Source organism: Phyllobates terribilis, unplaced genomic scaffold (assembly GCF_046119375.1).
Source record: "Phyllobates terribilis strain yellow unplaced genomic scaffold, ASM4611937v1 Scaffold_1__5_contigs__length_1240528914, whole genome shotgun sequence".
Classification (NCBI taxonomy): Eukaryota; Metazoa; Chordata; class Amphibia; order Anura; family Dendrobatidae; genus Phyllobates; species Phyllobates terribilis.
Genome location: NW_027362761.1, coordinates 235,948,439 through 235,965,021, shown reverse-complemented (window position 1 = coordinate 235,965,021; position 16,583 = coordinate 235,948,439). Strand labels below are relative to the sequence as shown.

The window sequence follows — 16,583 nt, the reverse complement described above, 5'->3', positions numbered from 1 at the left end:
GACCCCTGAACTTCTGCATGTACTATGGACTTTAAATCTGCAGCAAAATCCCGGGAATTCTCAGCTATGGTTTTGGTCACACAGCCCTGGCAAAGTGGTTTCTGCCACTCTACTGAGAGAGACGCTTGGCAAAGGGCACACACTATGCTTTTGCTTGGCACTACTCTTCTTAGGCTCCTAAAAAAAGGAAGCACATAAGAGACTTCCCGTTATTAACCAGTGACATTCACGAAGCTCACTCACCCTCGGAGGTCACAAACGGGTACCGGATTCGGAGGCTGTCGCGGAACCGATGATTCCATTCTGGATGGTCCCGAGGCACTCGAAGCCTTACTCCTGCGGCTGCCACTACGATTACTCGAGCGGCTGTGCATCCCTCTGCTTTTTCTGTTGCTGAGGTGGGGGGGTAAGCTGCTGCTGCTCCTGGCTATCTGGATCAGCCATGTCTCAGAAGCGCACCACGCTTCCAGGATAGCTCCCCCCCCTTAAATATAGGGCCATCCAGCCTCCTCCGGTCTGTGGGCCCTCCCCCTTCCTCAGGCCGGCGCTCCGTTGAAAAAAAAAAAAAAAACGGCCTGGGACGCTCCGATGGGCGCCGCCATCTTGGATCGGCGCCGCCTCCTGACGTCACCCAGTGCGCCGCTCCCAGCGTGCCCTGCGCCGTGACGTCAGGCGCGTCACACCCGGAAGCGTTCCACACTGCAGGGGGAGGACGGCGCCGCGGTCTCCGGGAGGACAGAGCCTGCCTCACCGCGTGCGCCCCGCTCGGCGCAGAGACCCCAGGGGAAGCTGCGGACGGCGCTTCTGGGATACTGAACCCGGTGCACAGGCCAGTGCCCGCTCTTCCACACCGGGACAGCCCCAGGTAAGTCTTCTTTCTTCCAGACAGGTTCCCCATCAAGGACAGGAAACCAACTGAAGCGAGGGAGAGGTACCGCCCTTTTATTTCAGACGGTTTCCTGTCCTTGGTGGGGCGGATCCTCTCTCTCAAGGTGTGCTGTCATGGGGGAGGGGAAAAAATGGCTTAAAATTGGCACAACAGTGACATTAACTAGAACTGGACGTCCCTCAAAAATTGATGTAAAAATAAGAAGAAAATTGATCCAGGGGGCTGCCAATAGGCCTACAGCAACATTTAACAAGCTGCAGGAATTTCTGGCAAGTACTGGTTGTGTACTGCAAGTGACATCAATTTCCCATATTCTTCATGTGTTTGGCCTGTGGGGTAGGATGACAAGACAGAAGCCTTACGAAGAAAAACACCCATGCTTGTTAAAAGCATGTGGGAAAACGTGTTATGGTCTCATGACATCATGGTTGATCTTTTTTGCCAAAAGGTGTTTGGTGCAAAATCAACACTGCACATCAAGCGAACACCATACCCACAGTGAAGCATGGTGAAGGCAGCATTATGCTTTGGGGCTGTTTTTCGGCAGCTGGAACTGGGGCTTTAGCCAAGGTGGAGAGAATTATGACCAATTTGAAAAATCTGTCAATTCTGAAACAAAACCTTGAGGCCTCTGCTAAAAAGCTGAAGATGAATTTCACCTTTCAGTGCGACAATGATCGTAAGCATACCTCAAAAAAAAAAAAAAAAAAATTGCTTCGCCAGAAGATGGTCACAGTTTTGGAATAGCCCAGAACTGAATCTAATTGAAAATCTGTGTGTTGACTTTAAGATGGCTGTACACAAGCCCTCATAATCTGACAGCTGTAAAGCACAACTGCAAGGAAGAGTAGGCAAAGACTGCAAATTATTAGATGTGCCATGATGATAAATTTGATCTGGGTAGGAGTTTATGACAGCGTTCAGTCTTAGGGTACGTGCCCAAAATCCAAAGCAGCAGCAGTTTGGACGCAGCTCACCTGCGCTGCGTCCAAACCGCTGCGTTGTACAGTACAAGCCCAGTGGGTGGGATTTATAGAAATCGCATGCCCACTGTGCTTCTATTTGCTGCAGCATCCCAATTTCTTTTGCAGAGACACTAGTCTCCGCAACAGAAATTTGCACAATAGAATGGATAGGATGCGTTAAATCCACATGGTTCAGTGAACACATGTGGATTTAACTGCGTGATTAGAACGCAGCGCTTTGGACGTAGCGAATACACGTCCAAAGAGCTGCTACTTCCTGATCGTGGGAACGTAGCCTAAAGGGTACTTCAATAAAGTATTAATTTAAAGGGTGTGTATATTTATGCATCCCCATTATTTTAGTTCTTTATTTTTCCATCCGGAAAGATTGCAGTTTATTATTCAATTAAATTGTACAGATTGTAGGTGACATTAGAGGTACAAAAAGTTCTGAAATGATTCTTCTTGGTATGATTTTTTTTTTTTTTACATAACAAAAACCTAGAATTTTAACAGGGTGTGTAGACTTTGTATCCACTGTACTGTAAACTGGAAAGATCTGCATATTCCTTTGTGGAAATGCTGCAGATTTCACTGTTCACATTGCAAAGGGTTAAATCCGCTATGAAAACGTGCAGCATAAATTAACATACTGTAAATGTCAAAATCGCAGCACTAGTTAATCTATACAGCAGATTTTCTCTGCATCATGTGGATGAGATTTTCTAAAATTTAGACTGAAAGAGTATGTGCAAACGTTAAACATTTGGTGCAGAAATTTCTGCATTCATTGGCAGGCAAAATGTGCTTTTTTTGCATGCATTTTTGGTGCAGATTTTCCCCCACTCTGAGGCTGTGTGCCCACGTAGCGTTTTTCAAGCGTATATGCTGCGGAATTTCCGCAGCGTAAACGCTTGAAAAACGCATGTATATCCGCACCCCATGGTCCCCAATGGCATTCCGCAATGTCAATGCCCATGCTGCGGATTTTTCCGCAGCGTTTATGCTGCGTTCAAAAATCCGCAGCATGTCATTTAATTTTGCGTTTCCGCAAGCAGAATTGCCTTGTCCAATGCATAAAAAACGCAAGGCAATTCCGCATGTGGAAAACGCGTGATAAACGCGCGATAAACGCGTGCGGAATTCCGCATGCGTTTTTCCGGGAGAGGACTTGCAGAAATGAAGCAGAAATTTTCTGCTTCATAAATGCAACGTGGGCACATAGCCTAAAAGAATTGACATGCTGCAGATTTATGTCTGCAAGTCACAAATAAGCGACCTGTGCATGAGACTTCAGGATTCTCATTCACTTTGCTGGCGTCAGAAAACCCTTTAGGCTTTGACAAATCTGCACTGAAAAAAAAAAAACGCAGCAAAAAAGCAACATCTGCACACAGCCAAAATCTGTTTTATATGCTCCATATAAATATATCCTAAAATTAAGTTTACACACAGCAGATTCATTGCAGAAATTTCTGAACTGAAAATCAATCCTTTCCACACATCTGAATAGGTTTGTGTTACCTGCTTATGGATTTTCGCAACCCTATTCAGATGCATGGATCAGTACCTGACATTTCTGCCACAAATCTGTTACATGAATATACATTAAGGCTCCTGTTAACATTGTCATTTTCCACTTTTCATCTTGAGTTCTGGTATATTTGACAGCTCTCAAACCGTGAAGTCTATAGCTGTATTATTTTTTCAAAAGCATTAGAACCCTAATGGAAACCCAACAGACGTCAGTTTTTCACAAACATGTTATGTTATATTCATGTTTTTCATGGATAGAATACATCCATAATATTTTAAAGGACTGTTCACATGTCCGTGTATTTTTACAATACATGTGTAGGTGAGAGATAAAATCAAAACGCTTAGACATCTTAGAAGAAAAATAATCAGTAGCACGGATCAAAATTACCCATTCAAGTCCCTGGGTCAGTCAACGATCGCTCACAGCAAACATTGCCATCTAGGAGCAATGGGTAGAAGCTTTGAAATTTGTCTACATTTTTCCCCTACAAAATCAGAAAACCTAAATAACACAAACTGATGAAAATCTGATCCAAAATGGACTATTGCCAAAAGCATGGTGCTACAAAAGGAGCCCAGCCTGCGTGATACAAGTACACTATAATTGTATTACCCTGCAGAATCATGCGGACAGGTCATTTTCATCAGGACAGTGAATGAAACCCACTTAGAAAAAACGCTAAAAGCAAAAAAACAATGTTGGAATTGTATTGTTTTTCACCAATTCACAGACCTTGGATTTTATTTTTTTACCGCTGTTCAGTACATTGCATGGTAAAGTTAATGTTGCCATTCAAAACTACAACTTGCCCCACAAAATATCAAGGTAAAAGCAATTCAATAAAGTTACAAGCAGGTAATGTGAAGAATCCGCTGGTTACATGAACATCTTCACGGTCCTTACTCCCCTGGACATGCATGGCCAACAATTAGGCGAAGTTCACACAAACATTTCATCCAGAAAACATTTTTTCTCATTTGTCATCCATATGCAAGCTGTGTGGCATCCTTAGGCTATGTTCCCACACGTTGTGTTTTTCAGCATATTTTGCTGCAGATTTGTATGCAACTTTTCAGCTGTGTTGGGCAGTACCAGCAAAGTCTATGATAAACCATAAATTCTCTGTTCACACATCTTGTTTTTTTGCTGTGTATTTTGTGCCTTGGTTGGGTTTTTGGAAAATATAACACTGAAAGAAGTGATATGCTCTTTCACCCATAGGAAGTAATGAGTGGTGAAAAAATAAATAAATAAATAAAAAAAAAGGTACATTTTTTTCACAGTTTTTGATGTCAAAATAGAATGGGGTTGTACAGGGTGGGCCATTTATATGGATACACCTAAATTAAATGGGAATGGTTGGTGATATCAACTTCCTGTTTGTGGCACATTAGTATATGGGAGGGGGAAAACTTTTCCAGATGAGTGGTGACCATGGCGGCCATTTTGGATCCAACTTTATTTTTTTTAATGGGAAGAGGGTCATGTGACACATCAAACTTAGTGAGAATTTCATAAGAAAAACAATGGTGCGCTTGGTTTTAACGTAACTTTATTCTTTCATGAGTTTTTTACAAGTTTATGACCACTTATAAAATGTGTTCAAAGTGCTGCCCATTGTGTTGGATTGTCAATGCAACCCTCTTCTCCCACTCTTGACACACTGATAGCAACACCGCAGAAGAAATGCTAGCACAGGCTTCCAGTATCCGTTGTTTCAGATGCTGCACATCTTGTATCTTCACAGCACATGATCTCTTGTGCATGTAATAATAGCTCTGTGATTCTTCACGTATTATAGTAGACGTTGGCACTCTAGCATAGAATTGGCCTCGTTTAATAAATCTGCACATTGCACTTTACTAGTTTTTACGTTCTTATACATACAGTTGAAACAGCAGCAAAAAGGGGGGGGTTTAGAAAAATAGGTCACCACTCAAAGCAAATAAAGTAGTGAGAGAGGTTAAAACGTAACCTTTAATGAATAAGTAGGTATAAAACATCACTAGGACCTAAAAACACTATATAAAAAGACACATCTGCATGTTTTTCTCAATATCTGACATGAAATCAGAATAAACCTTTCCTGTTTTAGGTCAATTAGGATTACCATAATTTGAAATATTTGCCAAATGCTAGAATAATATGAGAGAGAGAGAACGTTTTAAGGCATTTTTATTACTTACTGCAAAGTCAAATGTTTACATACACTAAGATTACTATGCCTTTAACAATTCTGGACTGCCCATATGATGATGTCATGTGTTTGGAAGCTTCTGATGGCTTTTTTGGCAACATCTGAGTTAGAGACACACCTGTGGATGTATTTTAATGCACACCTGAAACACACTGCTTCTTTGGCTATGTGCCCACGTAGCGTTTTCCAAGCGGATATGCTGCGGAATTTCCGCAGCATAAACGCTTGGGAAACGCTTGGTAATCCGCCCCCCATGGTCCTCAATGACAAGCCGCACTGTCAATGCCCATGTTGCGGATTTTTCCGCAGCGTTTATGCTGCGCTCAAAAATCCGCAGCATGTCCATTAATTTTGCGGAAGCGCGGCGTAATCGCCGCCATTGACTTGCATTGAGACGCATAAAATCCGTGTCAGTACATTTGTACTCACGGATTATATGCGTTTCAATGTGCGGATGGTACCCAAGTCTGAAGGAGAGAAGACTCTCATCCAGACCTGGGTACCATAGAAACTGTAAAAAAAAAAGTTTAAAATAAAAAATAAAGTTTATACTCACCTTCCGATGTCTTCCCGGTGTTTTGTCTGCTCCCCCCGGTGTCTTGCAATGTACGCGTAGATGTGAAGGACCTGCCATGACGTCACTGAGTCATGTGACCCATCACATGGCTCAATGACGTCACCGCAGGTCCTTCACACCGCCGCAAGCAGTGCAAGACACCGGACGGAGCAGACAAAACACCGGGAAGACATCGGAAGGTGAGTATAAACTTTATTTTTTTTATTTTTCACCATTCTTATTCTTTATTTTAAATAACTTGGTCACACTATATAAATCCATGCCGGTTGCATGGATTTATATAGTGTGAACAAGTTGTCAAGCACTTTTCAAAGTGATGCTAAAATCGCTTGGAAAAGCGCTTGATAACCCGCATGCAGAAATGCATGCAAAGACGCTTGAGGCTGTGTGCCCACGTAGCATTTTTCAAGCGTATATGCTGCGGAATTTCCGCAGCGTAAACGCTTGAAAAACGCATGTATATCCGCACCCCATGGTCCCCAATGGGATTCCGCAAGTTCTATGCACATGCTGCGGATTTTTCTGCAGCGTTTATGCCGCGTTCAAAAATCCGCAGCATGTCATTCAATTTTGCGTTTCCGCAAGCGGAATTGCCTTTGTCCAATGCATAAAAAACGCAAGGCAATTCCGCATGTGGAAAACGCGTGATAAACTCGTGCGGAATTCCGCATGCGTTTTTCCGGGAGAGGACTTGCATTTATGCAGCAGAAATTTTCTGCTTCATAAATGCAACGTGGGCACATAGCCTTACAAACGCTTTTACCTGGCGGGAAAACCGCATGTAAAATCCGCATGCGTTTTTACTGCCAGGGAGAAGCGGAAAAAATATGCAGCATTTCCGCAACGTGGGCACTTAGCCTTTGTGTAGCATCATGGGAAAGTCTAAAGAAATCAGCCAAGATATCAGGAAGAGAATTGTGGACTTGCACAAGTCTGGCTCATCCTTGGGTACAATTTCAAGATACCTGAAGGTGCCTCGTTCATCTGTACAAACAATTTATACGCAAGTACAAACAATATGGGAATGTCCAGCCATCAAACTGCTCAGGAAGGAGACGGGTTCTGTGTCCCAGACATGAACGTGCTTTGGTCCGACATGTGCACATCAACACAAAAGCAAGAGACCTTGTGAAGATGATGGCGGAAGCTGGTAAGATTGTGTCAATATCCACAGTGAAACGAGTACTGTATCAACATGGGCTGAAAGGCCACTCTGCCAGGAAGAAGCCATTACTCCAAAAGAAACATAAAGCCAGATTAATGTTTGCAAATGCACACAGACCTTAATTTTTGGAGACATGTTCTGTGGTCTGGTTAAACTAAAATTGAACTTTTTGGGCATAATGACCATCATTACATTTGGAGGAAAAAGGGAGAAGCTTGGAAGCCTAAGAACACCATCCCAACTGTGAAACACGGGGGTGGCAGCATCATGTTGTGGGGTTGTTTTGCTGCAGGAGGGACTGGTGCACTTCACAAAATAGATGGCATCATGAGAAAAGAAGCTTATGTGGCAATACTCAAGCAACGTCTCAAGACATCAGCCAGGAAGTTAAAGCTTGGGCGGAAATGGGTCTTCTAAAGGGACAATGACCCGAAGCATACTGCCAAAATGGTAACAAAGTGGCTTAAAGGGGTATTCCCATCTCTAAGATCCTATCCCAATATGTAGTAGGTATAATAACATTAGCAAATACCTACAATTAGAAATGTAGTATAGGTTTTTTTGATTCACAATGTCTCTTTCCTCATGTACAGGCATTACAAGACCTTAGATATCCATGGTTACGTCCACTGATAAAGTGACAGTTAGCTAACTGCTAGTGGTCGTAACCATGGATACCTAAGGTCCTGCGATGCCTGCACATGAGGAAAGAGACGAAGCGAATCAGAAAATCTATACTACATTTCTAATTGTAAGTATTTGCTAATATTATTATTACACCTACTACATATTGGGATAGGATCTTGAAGATATCCCTTTAAGGATAACAAAGTCAATGTTTTGGAGTGGCCATCACAAAGCCCTGATCTCAATCCTATTGAAAATTTATGGACAAAACCGAAAAGGCAGGTGCGAGCAAGGCGACCTACATACCTGGATCAGTTACACCAGTTTTGTCAGGAGGACTGGGCCCAAATTCCAACCAACTATTGTGAGAAGCTTGTGGAAGGATATGGAAGGAAATGTTTGACCCAAGTCAGTTTAAGGGCAATGGTACCAAATACTAATGAAATGTATATAAACTTTTGACTTTGCAGTAAGTAATAAAAATGCCTTAAAACATTCTCTCTCTCATTATTCTGGCATTTGGCAAATATTAAAAATGATGGTAATCCTAACTGACCTAAAACGGGAAAGGTTTATTCTGATTTCATGTCAGATATTGAGAAAAACATGCAGATGTGTCTTTACATATCGTGTATGTAAACTCCTGGTTTCAACTATAGGTATAGACTGTTTCTCTTGCTTGGTTCACCCAATATGGTCTCTTGTCTGTAGTAGTAGGGATTATATATGTATACATACATAAACACAGACACACACGTGTGACCTTTAAAAGACCATAAAAGCCAGGAGAGGATGGAAACAGAAGACATTTTTCACTTTTATCTGTATGAATTTCTTTTGTCTGGCTCAAAAACAGCATGTATGGAGGTGGAATAATAAAATTAGCAACAAAACTATTTTGTTGTAGGAGCGTCTTGACACACTATGGTTACATAATTGTCATGTGAAACACCCTGGCATGCAAGTGATTTCCACAACAAACATATTTCACCTTCAGCACTGGAACGTCGACATATTGCGCAACTCCTTGCTGACAATCTGCAGAGTATCGCAGTAGCAGCGAAGTAGATGAGTGCATCGGTGCGGAGACGGCTGTCAGTCAGTGCCAGAGCGCGATTACAGCCGAGACTCACTGAGCTGAGCCGCTATGGCTGACAGGAGGAATAAAGCTTGTTTCCTCCCGGCAGCGGGGCTCTCAATGCACCAGTCATACGGCTTTAGAACGCTATTAACCTGCAGATTAACAGTGTTTAGGGACATGACAGGTTCCCTTTAAAATTTTAATGCAGAAAACTGACATGGAGTGTGGATGTTAAATTCCGACGTGTGTGGAATTCATCATGGCAATGTGCGTCAAATCCACACCAAAATCTGCATGTAACAAATCTGCTATAAGTGAACATCCCCTAAAATTAATACATGCTGCAGATTTTGTTACAAGAATGTCTGCAACAAAAAAACAAACCACAAAAAAGAAACCAACATGGATTTCTGCAAGTCCCATTCACATTTATGGGGCTGTCACAAAATCTGCTGAGTGTGAATCCAACCTAAAGGTATGTGCACATGACATCAGGCAGGCAGACCCGCTGAGTTTTAAGACACTTAGGGTATGTTCACACTGGGCGTTTTTTATGCAAATTTTCAGCAGAGTTTTTCAGTACCAGCAAAGTCAGATTTCAGAAATCTCATGCACACAATGTTTTTTTTTTTCCTGACTGATTGGTCAAAGTGCTGCGTTTTTGCAGAATAGAGCATGTTACTTCTTTCAGCGTTTTTCACCCATTGAAAGCATGGGTAGTGTGAACATACCCTTAAAAGGGACTGTCAAGACAAAATGGCTGTTCAAACCAAGTACAGGCGCTCGGTACATCACGGTGGCCAATCATTTACATACACCTTCATACCTGCTTGGTTTCCATCCATCTCCGCCCTTCTCTGCTCTATGAAGCCAGAGCTGTCAATCAAAGAAGAAGAGGGTGGAGATTGAGGGAACACAAGCAGGTGGGAAGGTGTATATAAAGGATTGGCCTCCGCCATGAAGTACTGAGTCGCGGGACTTAATTTGAACCGTCATTCTGTGCTGACAGTCCATTTAAGGTGCCGACTTTATATTTGGTTGTTATTTGAGTGATTTTTCAATATTTTTAAAGAATTTTATTAATTGCCATTTTCTGGACTTTCTTTTAAATTCCATTCAACAATGAAGAAACAGCTGTTTTTCAAGCAAAAATGCTGGCAAAAAGCTGAAAAACATGCCTGGGTATCTTCTGTGTGTTTTTTGAGCCTTCCCATTGACTTCTATTATAAAATATAGAGTGTCTTCAGAGAGGAAAACAGTTTTCTCACTTCTGTTAACCAAATGAAAACATCTGAAAAAGCGCTAACTAACTGATCAAAAGAATGAACACATGCATCACCATGTAAAAACGACTTCCTGCTCATATGTTCTGTTATCTATATCTATACATTTATCTATTTCTCACCGGCAGCAAAGACACAGCAAAAGCAGGTGCAGGTGTCTATTTGACGTTGTATGCACGTACCCCTCAAGCAGGCTTTGGAGATGGCTTTCCTGATCTCCTAGGGCAGGATCTGATCCCATGCTTTGGTCCAAAAATTTCGGCTCATGCATAAAAACCGCAAGCCTTTGTTCATTGTAAGTGTTGTGAAACCTTTCAAAAATGTACTGTAATTCGCATCAAGCAACATTTCTGCAGCAAAGTCCGGCTGCAGACAGCCATATTTCACGGTCCATGCCTGGACTCTTGCCGTGGGTCTCTTGATCCAATATATGAGGTTGTAAGTTCAAGTCAAGAAACTCGCAGTTAAGCCGGGGTCACATTAGCGTATAGCATTAGATGCGATATGCTAATGACACTTGGCTCATACTCTGCCGCGAGCGTGAGCCGAGTGTCAGTGCTCTGATCCTCTCGCATAGCACAGGTGCGGAGGAGACAGAGTAATTTCTCCATTGCTGGCATCCCTACTAATTGCACTGCACTCGGATCACACCCGAGTGCAGTGCAATGTTTCACACTCACCCATAGACTTGTATGGGTAAGTGCAATCTGATTCTCGGATGTAATCACAGCATGCTGCAATTGTTCTCTCGAATCGGCATAGGAAAATAGTCGCAGACGTGAGCTGGCCCATAGAATAACACTGGTCCGAGTGCTATGAGATTTTTATCGCACAGCACTCAGCCGTATTATACACTCGTCTGACTCCGGTCTTGGTCCAGGCATTGCAGTCCGAATATGGGATAGTGAAATATGTCCATCTGAACCGGTCAAAAAAGCTCAACCCAGCCCCAATGTACATTTATCGCTGATTTTGCCTCCCAAGACCTCATCCAGACAGATTGTCATCAGTGTTTTGGATCAGAGTTTCAGCAGTTTGGTCAGGGTGTCTGTTTTTACCATCAGAACTTCAGCAGTTTTTCTCATGTGCAAAATAAACTGATGGATGTTTTCTCAGCTTCTCTATGCAGTGAATGAAAAACTGATAACACTGAGATGCAACTGGATGTAATAGTGCAACTAGATATATGATGCGAATACACAGGCCTATAGACTTGAAAGGAAGAGTTTGACCAGTGACTCAGATCAAAATCACACTTGTCTCTTTTTATTTTGATCCAGACACGGAAATGTGAACAGCCCCATAGACAATAACGGATATGTGTTTTATCCATGAGAAATAAGAATGCAACACGTACATGAAAAAGATGTCTTAAAGGGGCATAAAACAGAGTATGCAGCAAATGAAATGGCTCTGTACCTAGCCTCTGTTCACACCTGTGTTGTGGCTTCCTGCTATAATAGAAGCTATACTTCTGAGATGGATCCATCAAGCAATGGAGACCACGGATGCCAGACATAACCCTTTTTAAAGCAGCGGGGTCTGTCAGGTTCTACAGAGGTGACCATTGTTATGATGTGAAAACCGAACACTGCAACTTTGGCTGCAACACAGGTCAAGTAGCCAAAGATCACTGTATGGCGCTGCTACATCACAGCACGAGTGAGCGAGCAGGGCCACAGTGCCTCGGAAGGTACCACAGGAGGGGCAAGCAAGCCACAAAAAGAAAGCAAACCCCAAAACCTGATTCCAACCTGCTTTTCCAGATACCTCGTGTGTCACAGTGAAAACACCATTCGCTGGCACGGTGCGCCCAACTCCCCCCCACCATTCGCTGGCACGGTGCGCCCAACTCCCCCCCCCACCATTCGCCGGCACGGTACGTACGCCCCCCCCCATTCGCCGGCACGGTACGTACGCCCCCCCCCCATTCGCCGGCACGGTACATCCACGTCCCCCCCCCATTCACCGGCAGGGTACGTCCCCCGTCCCCCCATTCACCGGCACGGTACGTCCCCGTCCCCCCCCCATTCACCGGCACGGTACGCCCCCCCCCCCATTCACCGGCACGGTACGTCCCCGCCCCCCCCATTCACCGGCACGGTACGTCCCCGCCCCCCCCCATTCACCGGCACGGTACGTCCCCGCCCCCCCCCATTCACCGGCACGGTACGTCCCCGCCCCCCCCCATTCACCGGCACGGTACGTCCCCGTCCCCCCCCCATTCACCGGCACGGTACGTCCCCGTCCCCCCCCCATTCACCGGCACGTCCCCGTCCCCCCCCCATTCACCGGTACGTCCCCGTCCCCCCCCCATTCACCGGCACGGTACGTCCCTGTCCCCCCCCCCCATTCACCGGCACGGTACGTCCCCCCCCCCATTCACCGGCACGGTACGTCCCCGTCCCCCCCCCCCATTCACCGGCACGGTACGTCCCCGTCCCCCCCCCATTCACCGGCACGGTACGTCCCCGTCCCCCCCCCCATTCACCGGCACGGTACGTCCCCGTCCCGTCCCCCATTCACCGGCACGGTACGTCCCCGTCCCCCCCCATTCACCGGCACGGTACGTCCACCCCCCATTCACCGCCACGGTACGTCCCCCCCCATTCACCGGCACGGTACGTCCCCCCCCCATTCACCGGCACGGTACGTCCCCGTCCCCCCCCATTCACCGGCACGGTACGTCCCCGTCCCCCCCCATTCACCGGCACGGTACGTCCCCGTCCCCCCCCCATTCACCGGCACGGTACGTCCCCGTCCCCCCCCATTCACCGGCACGGTACGTCCCCCCCCCCATTCACCGGCACGGTACGTCCCCCCCCATTCACCGGCACGGTACGTCCCCCCCCCATTCACCGGCACAGTACGTCCCCCCCCCATTCACCGGCACGGTACGTCCCCGTCCCCCATTCACCGGCACGGTACGTCCCCGTCCCCCCCCCATTCACCGGCACGGTACGTCCCCCCCCCCCCCATTCACCGGCACGGTACGTCCCCGTCCCCCCCCCCATTCACCGGCACGGTACGTCCCCCCCCCCATTCACCGGCACGGTACGTCCCCCCCCCCATTCACCGGCACGGTACGTCCCCCCCCCCATTCACCGGCACGGTACGTCCCCGTCCCCCCCCCATTCACCGGCACGGTACGTCCCCGTCCCCCCCCATTCACCGGCACGGTACGTCCCCGTCCCCCCCCCCATTCACCGGCACGGTACGTCCCCGTCCCCCCCCCATTCACCGGCACGGTACGTCCCCGTCCCCCCCCCATTCACCGGCACGGTACGTCCCCCCCCCCATTCACCGGCACGGTACGTCCCCGTCCCCCCCCCATTCACCGGCACGGTACGCCCCCCCCCCCCATTAACCGGCACGGTACGTCCCCCCCCCCCCCCCATTCACCGGCACGGTACGTCCCCCCCCCATTCACCGGCACGGTACGTCCCCGTCCCGTCCCCCATTCACCGGCACGGTACGTCCCCGTCCCGTCCCCCATTCACCGGCACGGTACGTCCCCGTCCCGTCCCCCATTCACCGGCACGGTACGTCCCCGTCCCGTCCCCCATTCACCGGCACGGTACGTCCCCGTCCCGTCCCCCATTCACCGGCACGGTACGTCCCCGTCCCGTCCCCCATTCACCGGCACGGTACGTCCCCGTCCCGTCCCCCATTCACCGGCACGGTACGTCCCCGTCCCGTCCCCCATTCACCGGCACGGTACGTCCCCCCCCCCCCCCATTCACCGGCACGGTACGTCCCCGTCCCCCCCCCATTCACCGGCACGGTACGTCCCCATCCCCCCCCCATTCACCGGCACGGTACGTCCCCGTCCCCCCCCATTCACCGGCACGGTACGTCCCCGTCCCCCCCCCATTCACCGGCACGGTACATCCCCGTCCCCCCCCCATTCACCGGCAAGGTACGTCCCCGTCCCCCCCTATTCACCGGCACGGTACGTCCCCGTCCCCCCCATTCACCGGCACGGTACGTCCCCGTCCCCCCCCATTCACCGGCACGGTACGTCCCCGTCCCCCCCCCATTCACCGGCACGGTACGTCCCCGTCCCCCCCCATTCACCGGCACGGTACGTCCCCGTCCCCCCCCATTCACCGGCACGGTACGTCCCCGTCCCCCCCCCATTCACCGGCACGGTACGTCCCCGTCCCCCCCCATTCACCGGCACGGTACGTCCCCGTCCCCCCCCCATTCACCGGCACGGTACGTCCCCGTCCCCCCCCCCCATTCACCGGCACGGTACGTCCCCGCCCCCCCCCATTCACCGGCACGGTACGTCCCCGTCCCCCCCCTATTCACCGGCACGGTACGTCCCCGTCCCCCCCCTATTCACCGGCACGGTACGTCCCCGTCCCCCCCCTATTCACCGGCACGGTACGCCCCCGTCCCCCCCCATTCACCGGCACGGTACGTCCCCGTCCCCCCCCATTCACCGGCACGGTACGTCCCCGTCCCCCCCCCATTCACCGGCACGGTACGTCCCCCCCCCATTCACCGGCACGGTACGTCCCCGTCCCCCCCCCATTCACCGGCACGGTACGTCCCCCCCCCATTCACCGGCACGGTACGTCCGCCCCCCATTCACCGGCACGGTACCTCCCCCCCCATTCACCGGCACGGTACGTCCCCCCCCCCCCCATTCACCGGCACGGTACGTCCCCGTCCCCCCCCCATTCACCGGCACGGTACGTCCCCGTCCCCCCCCTATTCACCGGCACGGTACGCCCCCGTCCCCCCCCATTCACCGGCACGGTACGTCCCCGTCCCCCCCCCCATTCACCGGCACGGTAAGTCCCCGTCCCCCCCCCCATTCACCGGCACGGTACGTCCCCGCCCCCCCCCATTCACCGGCACGGTACGTCCCCGTCCCCCCCCTATTCACCGGCACGGTACGTCCCCGTCCCCCCCCTATTCACCGGCACGGTACGTCCCCGTCCCCCCCCTATTCACCGGCACGGTACGCCCCCGTCCCCCCCCCATTCACCGGCACGGTACGTCCCCGTCCCCCCCCATTCACCGGCACGGTACGTCCCCGTCCCCCCCCCATTCACCGGCACGGTACGTCCCCCCCCCCATTCACCGGCACGGTACGTCCCCCCCCCCATTCACCGGCACGGTACGTCCCCCCCCCCATTCACCGGCACGGTACGTCCCCCCCCCATTCACCGGCACGGTACGTCCCCCCCCCATTCACCGGCACGGTACGTCCCCCCCCATTCACCGGCACGGTACGTCCCCCCCCCCCATTCACCGGCACGGTACGTCCCCGTCCCCCCCCCCATTCACCGGCACGGTACGTCCCCGTCCCCCCCCTATTCACCGGCACGGTACGCCCCCGTCCCCCCCCATTCACCGGCACGGTACGTCCCCGTCCCCCCCCCATTCACCGGCACGGTAAGTCCCCGTCCCCCCCCCCATTCACCGGCACGGTACGTCCCCGTCCCCCCCCCATTCACCGGCACGGTACGTCCCCCCCCCCATTCACCGGCACGGTACGTCCCCCCCCCCATTCACCGGCACGGTACGTCCCCGTCCCCCCCCCCCAATCACCGGCACGGTACGTCCCCGTCCCCCCCCCCCATTCACTGGCACGGTGCTGCGATGTCACATCGCCATACAGTAATCTGTGGCCTCACACCGGCATTACCATGTGCGCACACGGCCTTACACACAAGCCAGTACTGAGCCCATATTGAAGCACATCAGGAGACATTTATCAAGTACAAGAACAAAGCAGCAGTTACCCACAGCAACCAATCAGCTACCAGCTCTCATTTTTTCAGACACTCTTGGAAGATGAAAGCAACGACCTGATTGGTGCGATTTAGCAATACAAGAAAAAGGGGGAGGAGTTACAGAAATGTGTGGTCTGGACAGTATATATGCGCTACTAGGGCGGGAAGCTGGGACTTGTAGTCCACAACGGCCACAGTCAGCCTGCAGTCACCAACGTGAGTGAGGGTTTATCGTCACTAGGACAAGTGACCACACAACACAGAGCAGTACAGAGTGGGGGAGGTGAGCTCTTACCATATAGAAGCAATGTGACGAGGAGAGACATGCTGCTTGTCGGCGGAGGGTCACTTCCTTACAGTCTGCACTGTCTAACCATTTAACAGACTTGTTTCCCAACTTTCCCAGTATTCCTGCGCTGCCTCCTGCGCTCTATACTCCCTCAGTCTCTTCCTGTTTCTTATTTTTCTCTCCACTTCCTCCTTGCAAAACATGTCTCTTCCGTCTCTCT

General features: G+C 49.8%; 1 protein-coding gene across 1 annotated transcript in view; it reads right to left on the bottom strand.

Moving 5' to 3' along the window:
* The window catches only part of LRP10 (LDL receptor related protein 10), a 52,950-nt gene extending 36,373 nt beyond the window's left edge, over positions 1 to 16,577 (bottom strand). Inside the window, exon 1 of the mRNA XM_073671087.1 lies at positions 16,370 to 16,577. Within this exon, the coding sequence (XP_073527188.1) occupies positions 16,370 to 16,400 (31 nt within the window). The 5' untranslated portion in view covers positions 16,401 to 16,577. The remainder of the gene's footprint in view (positions 1 to 16,369) is intronic.
* Between the last annotated feature and the right edge of the window lie 6 nt (positions 16,578 to 16,583).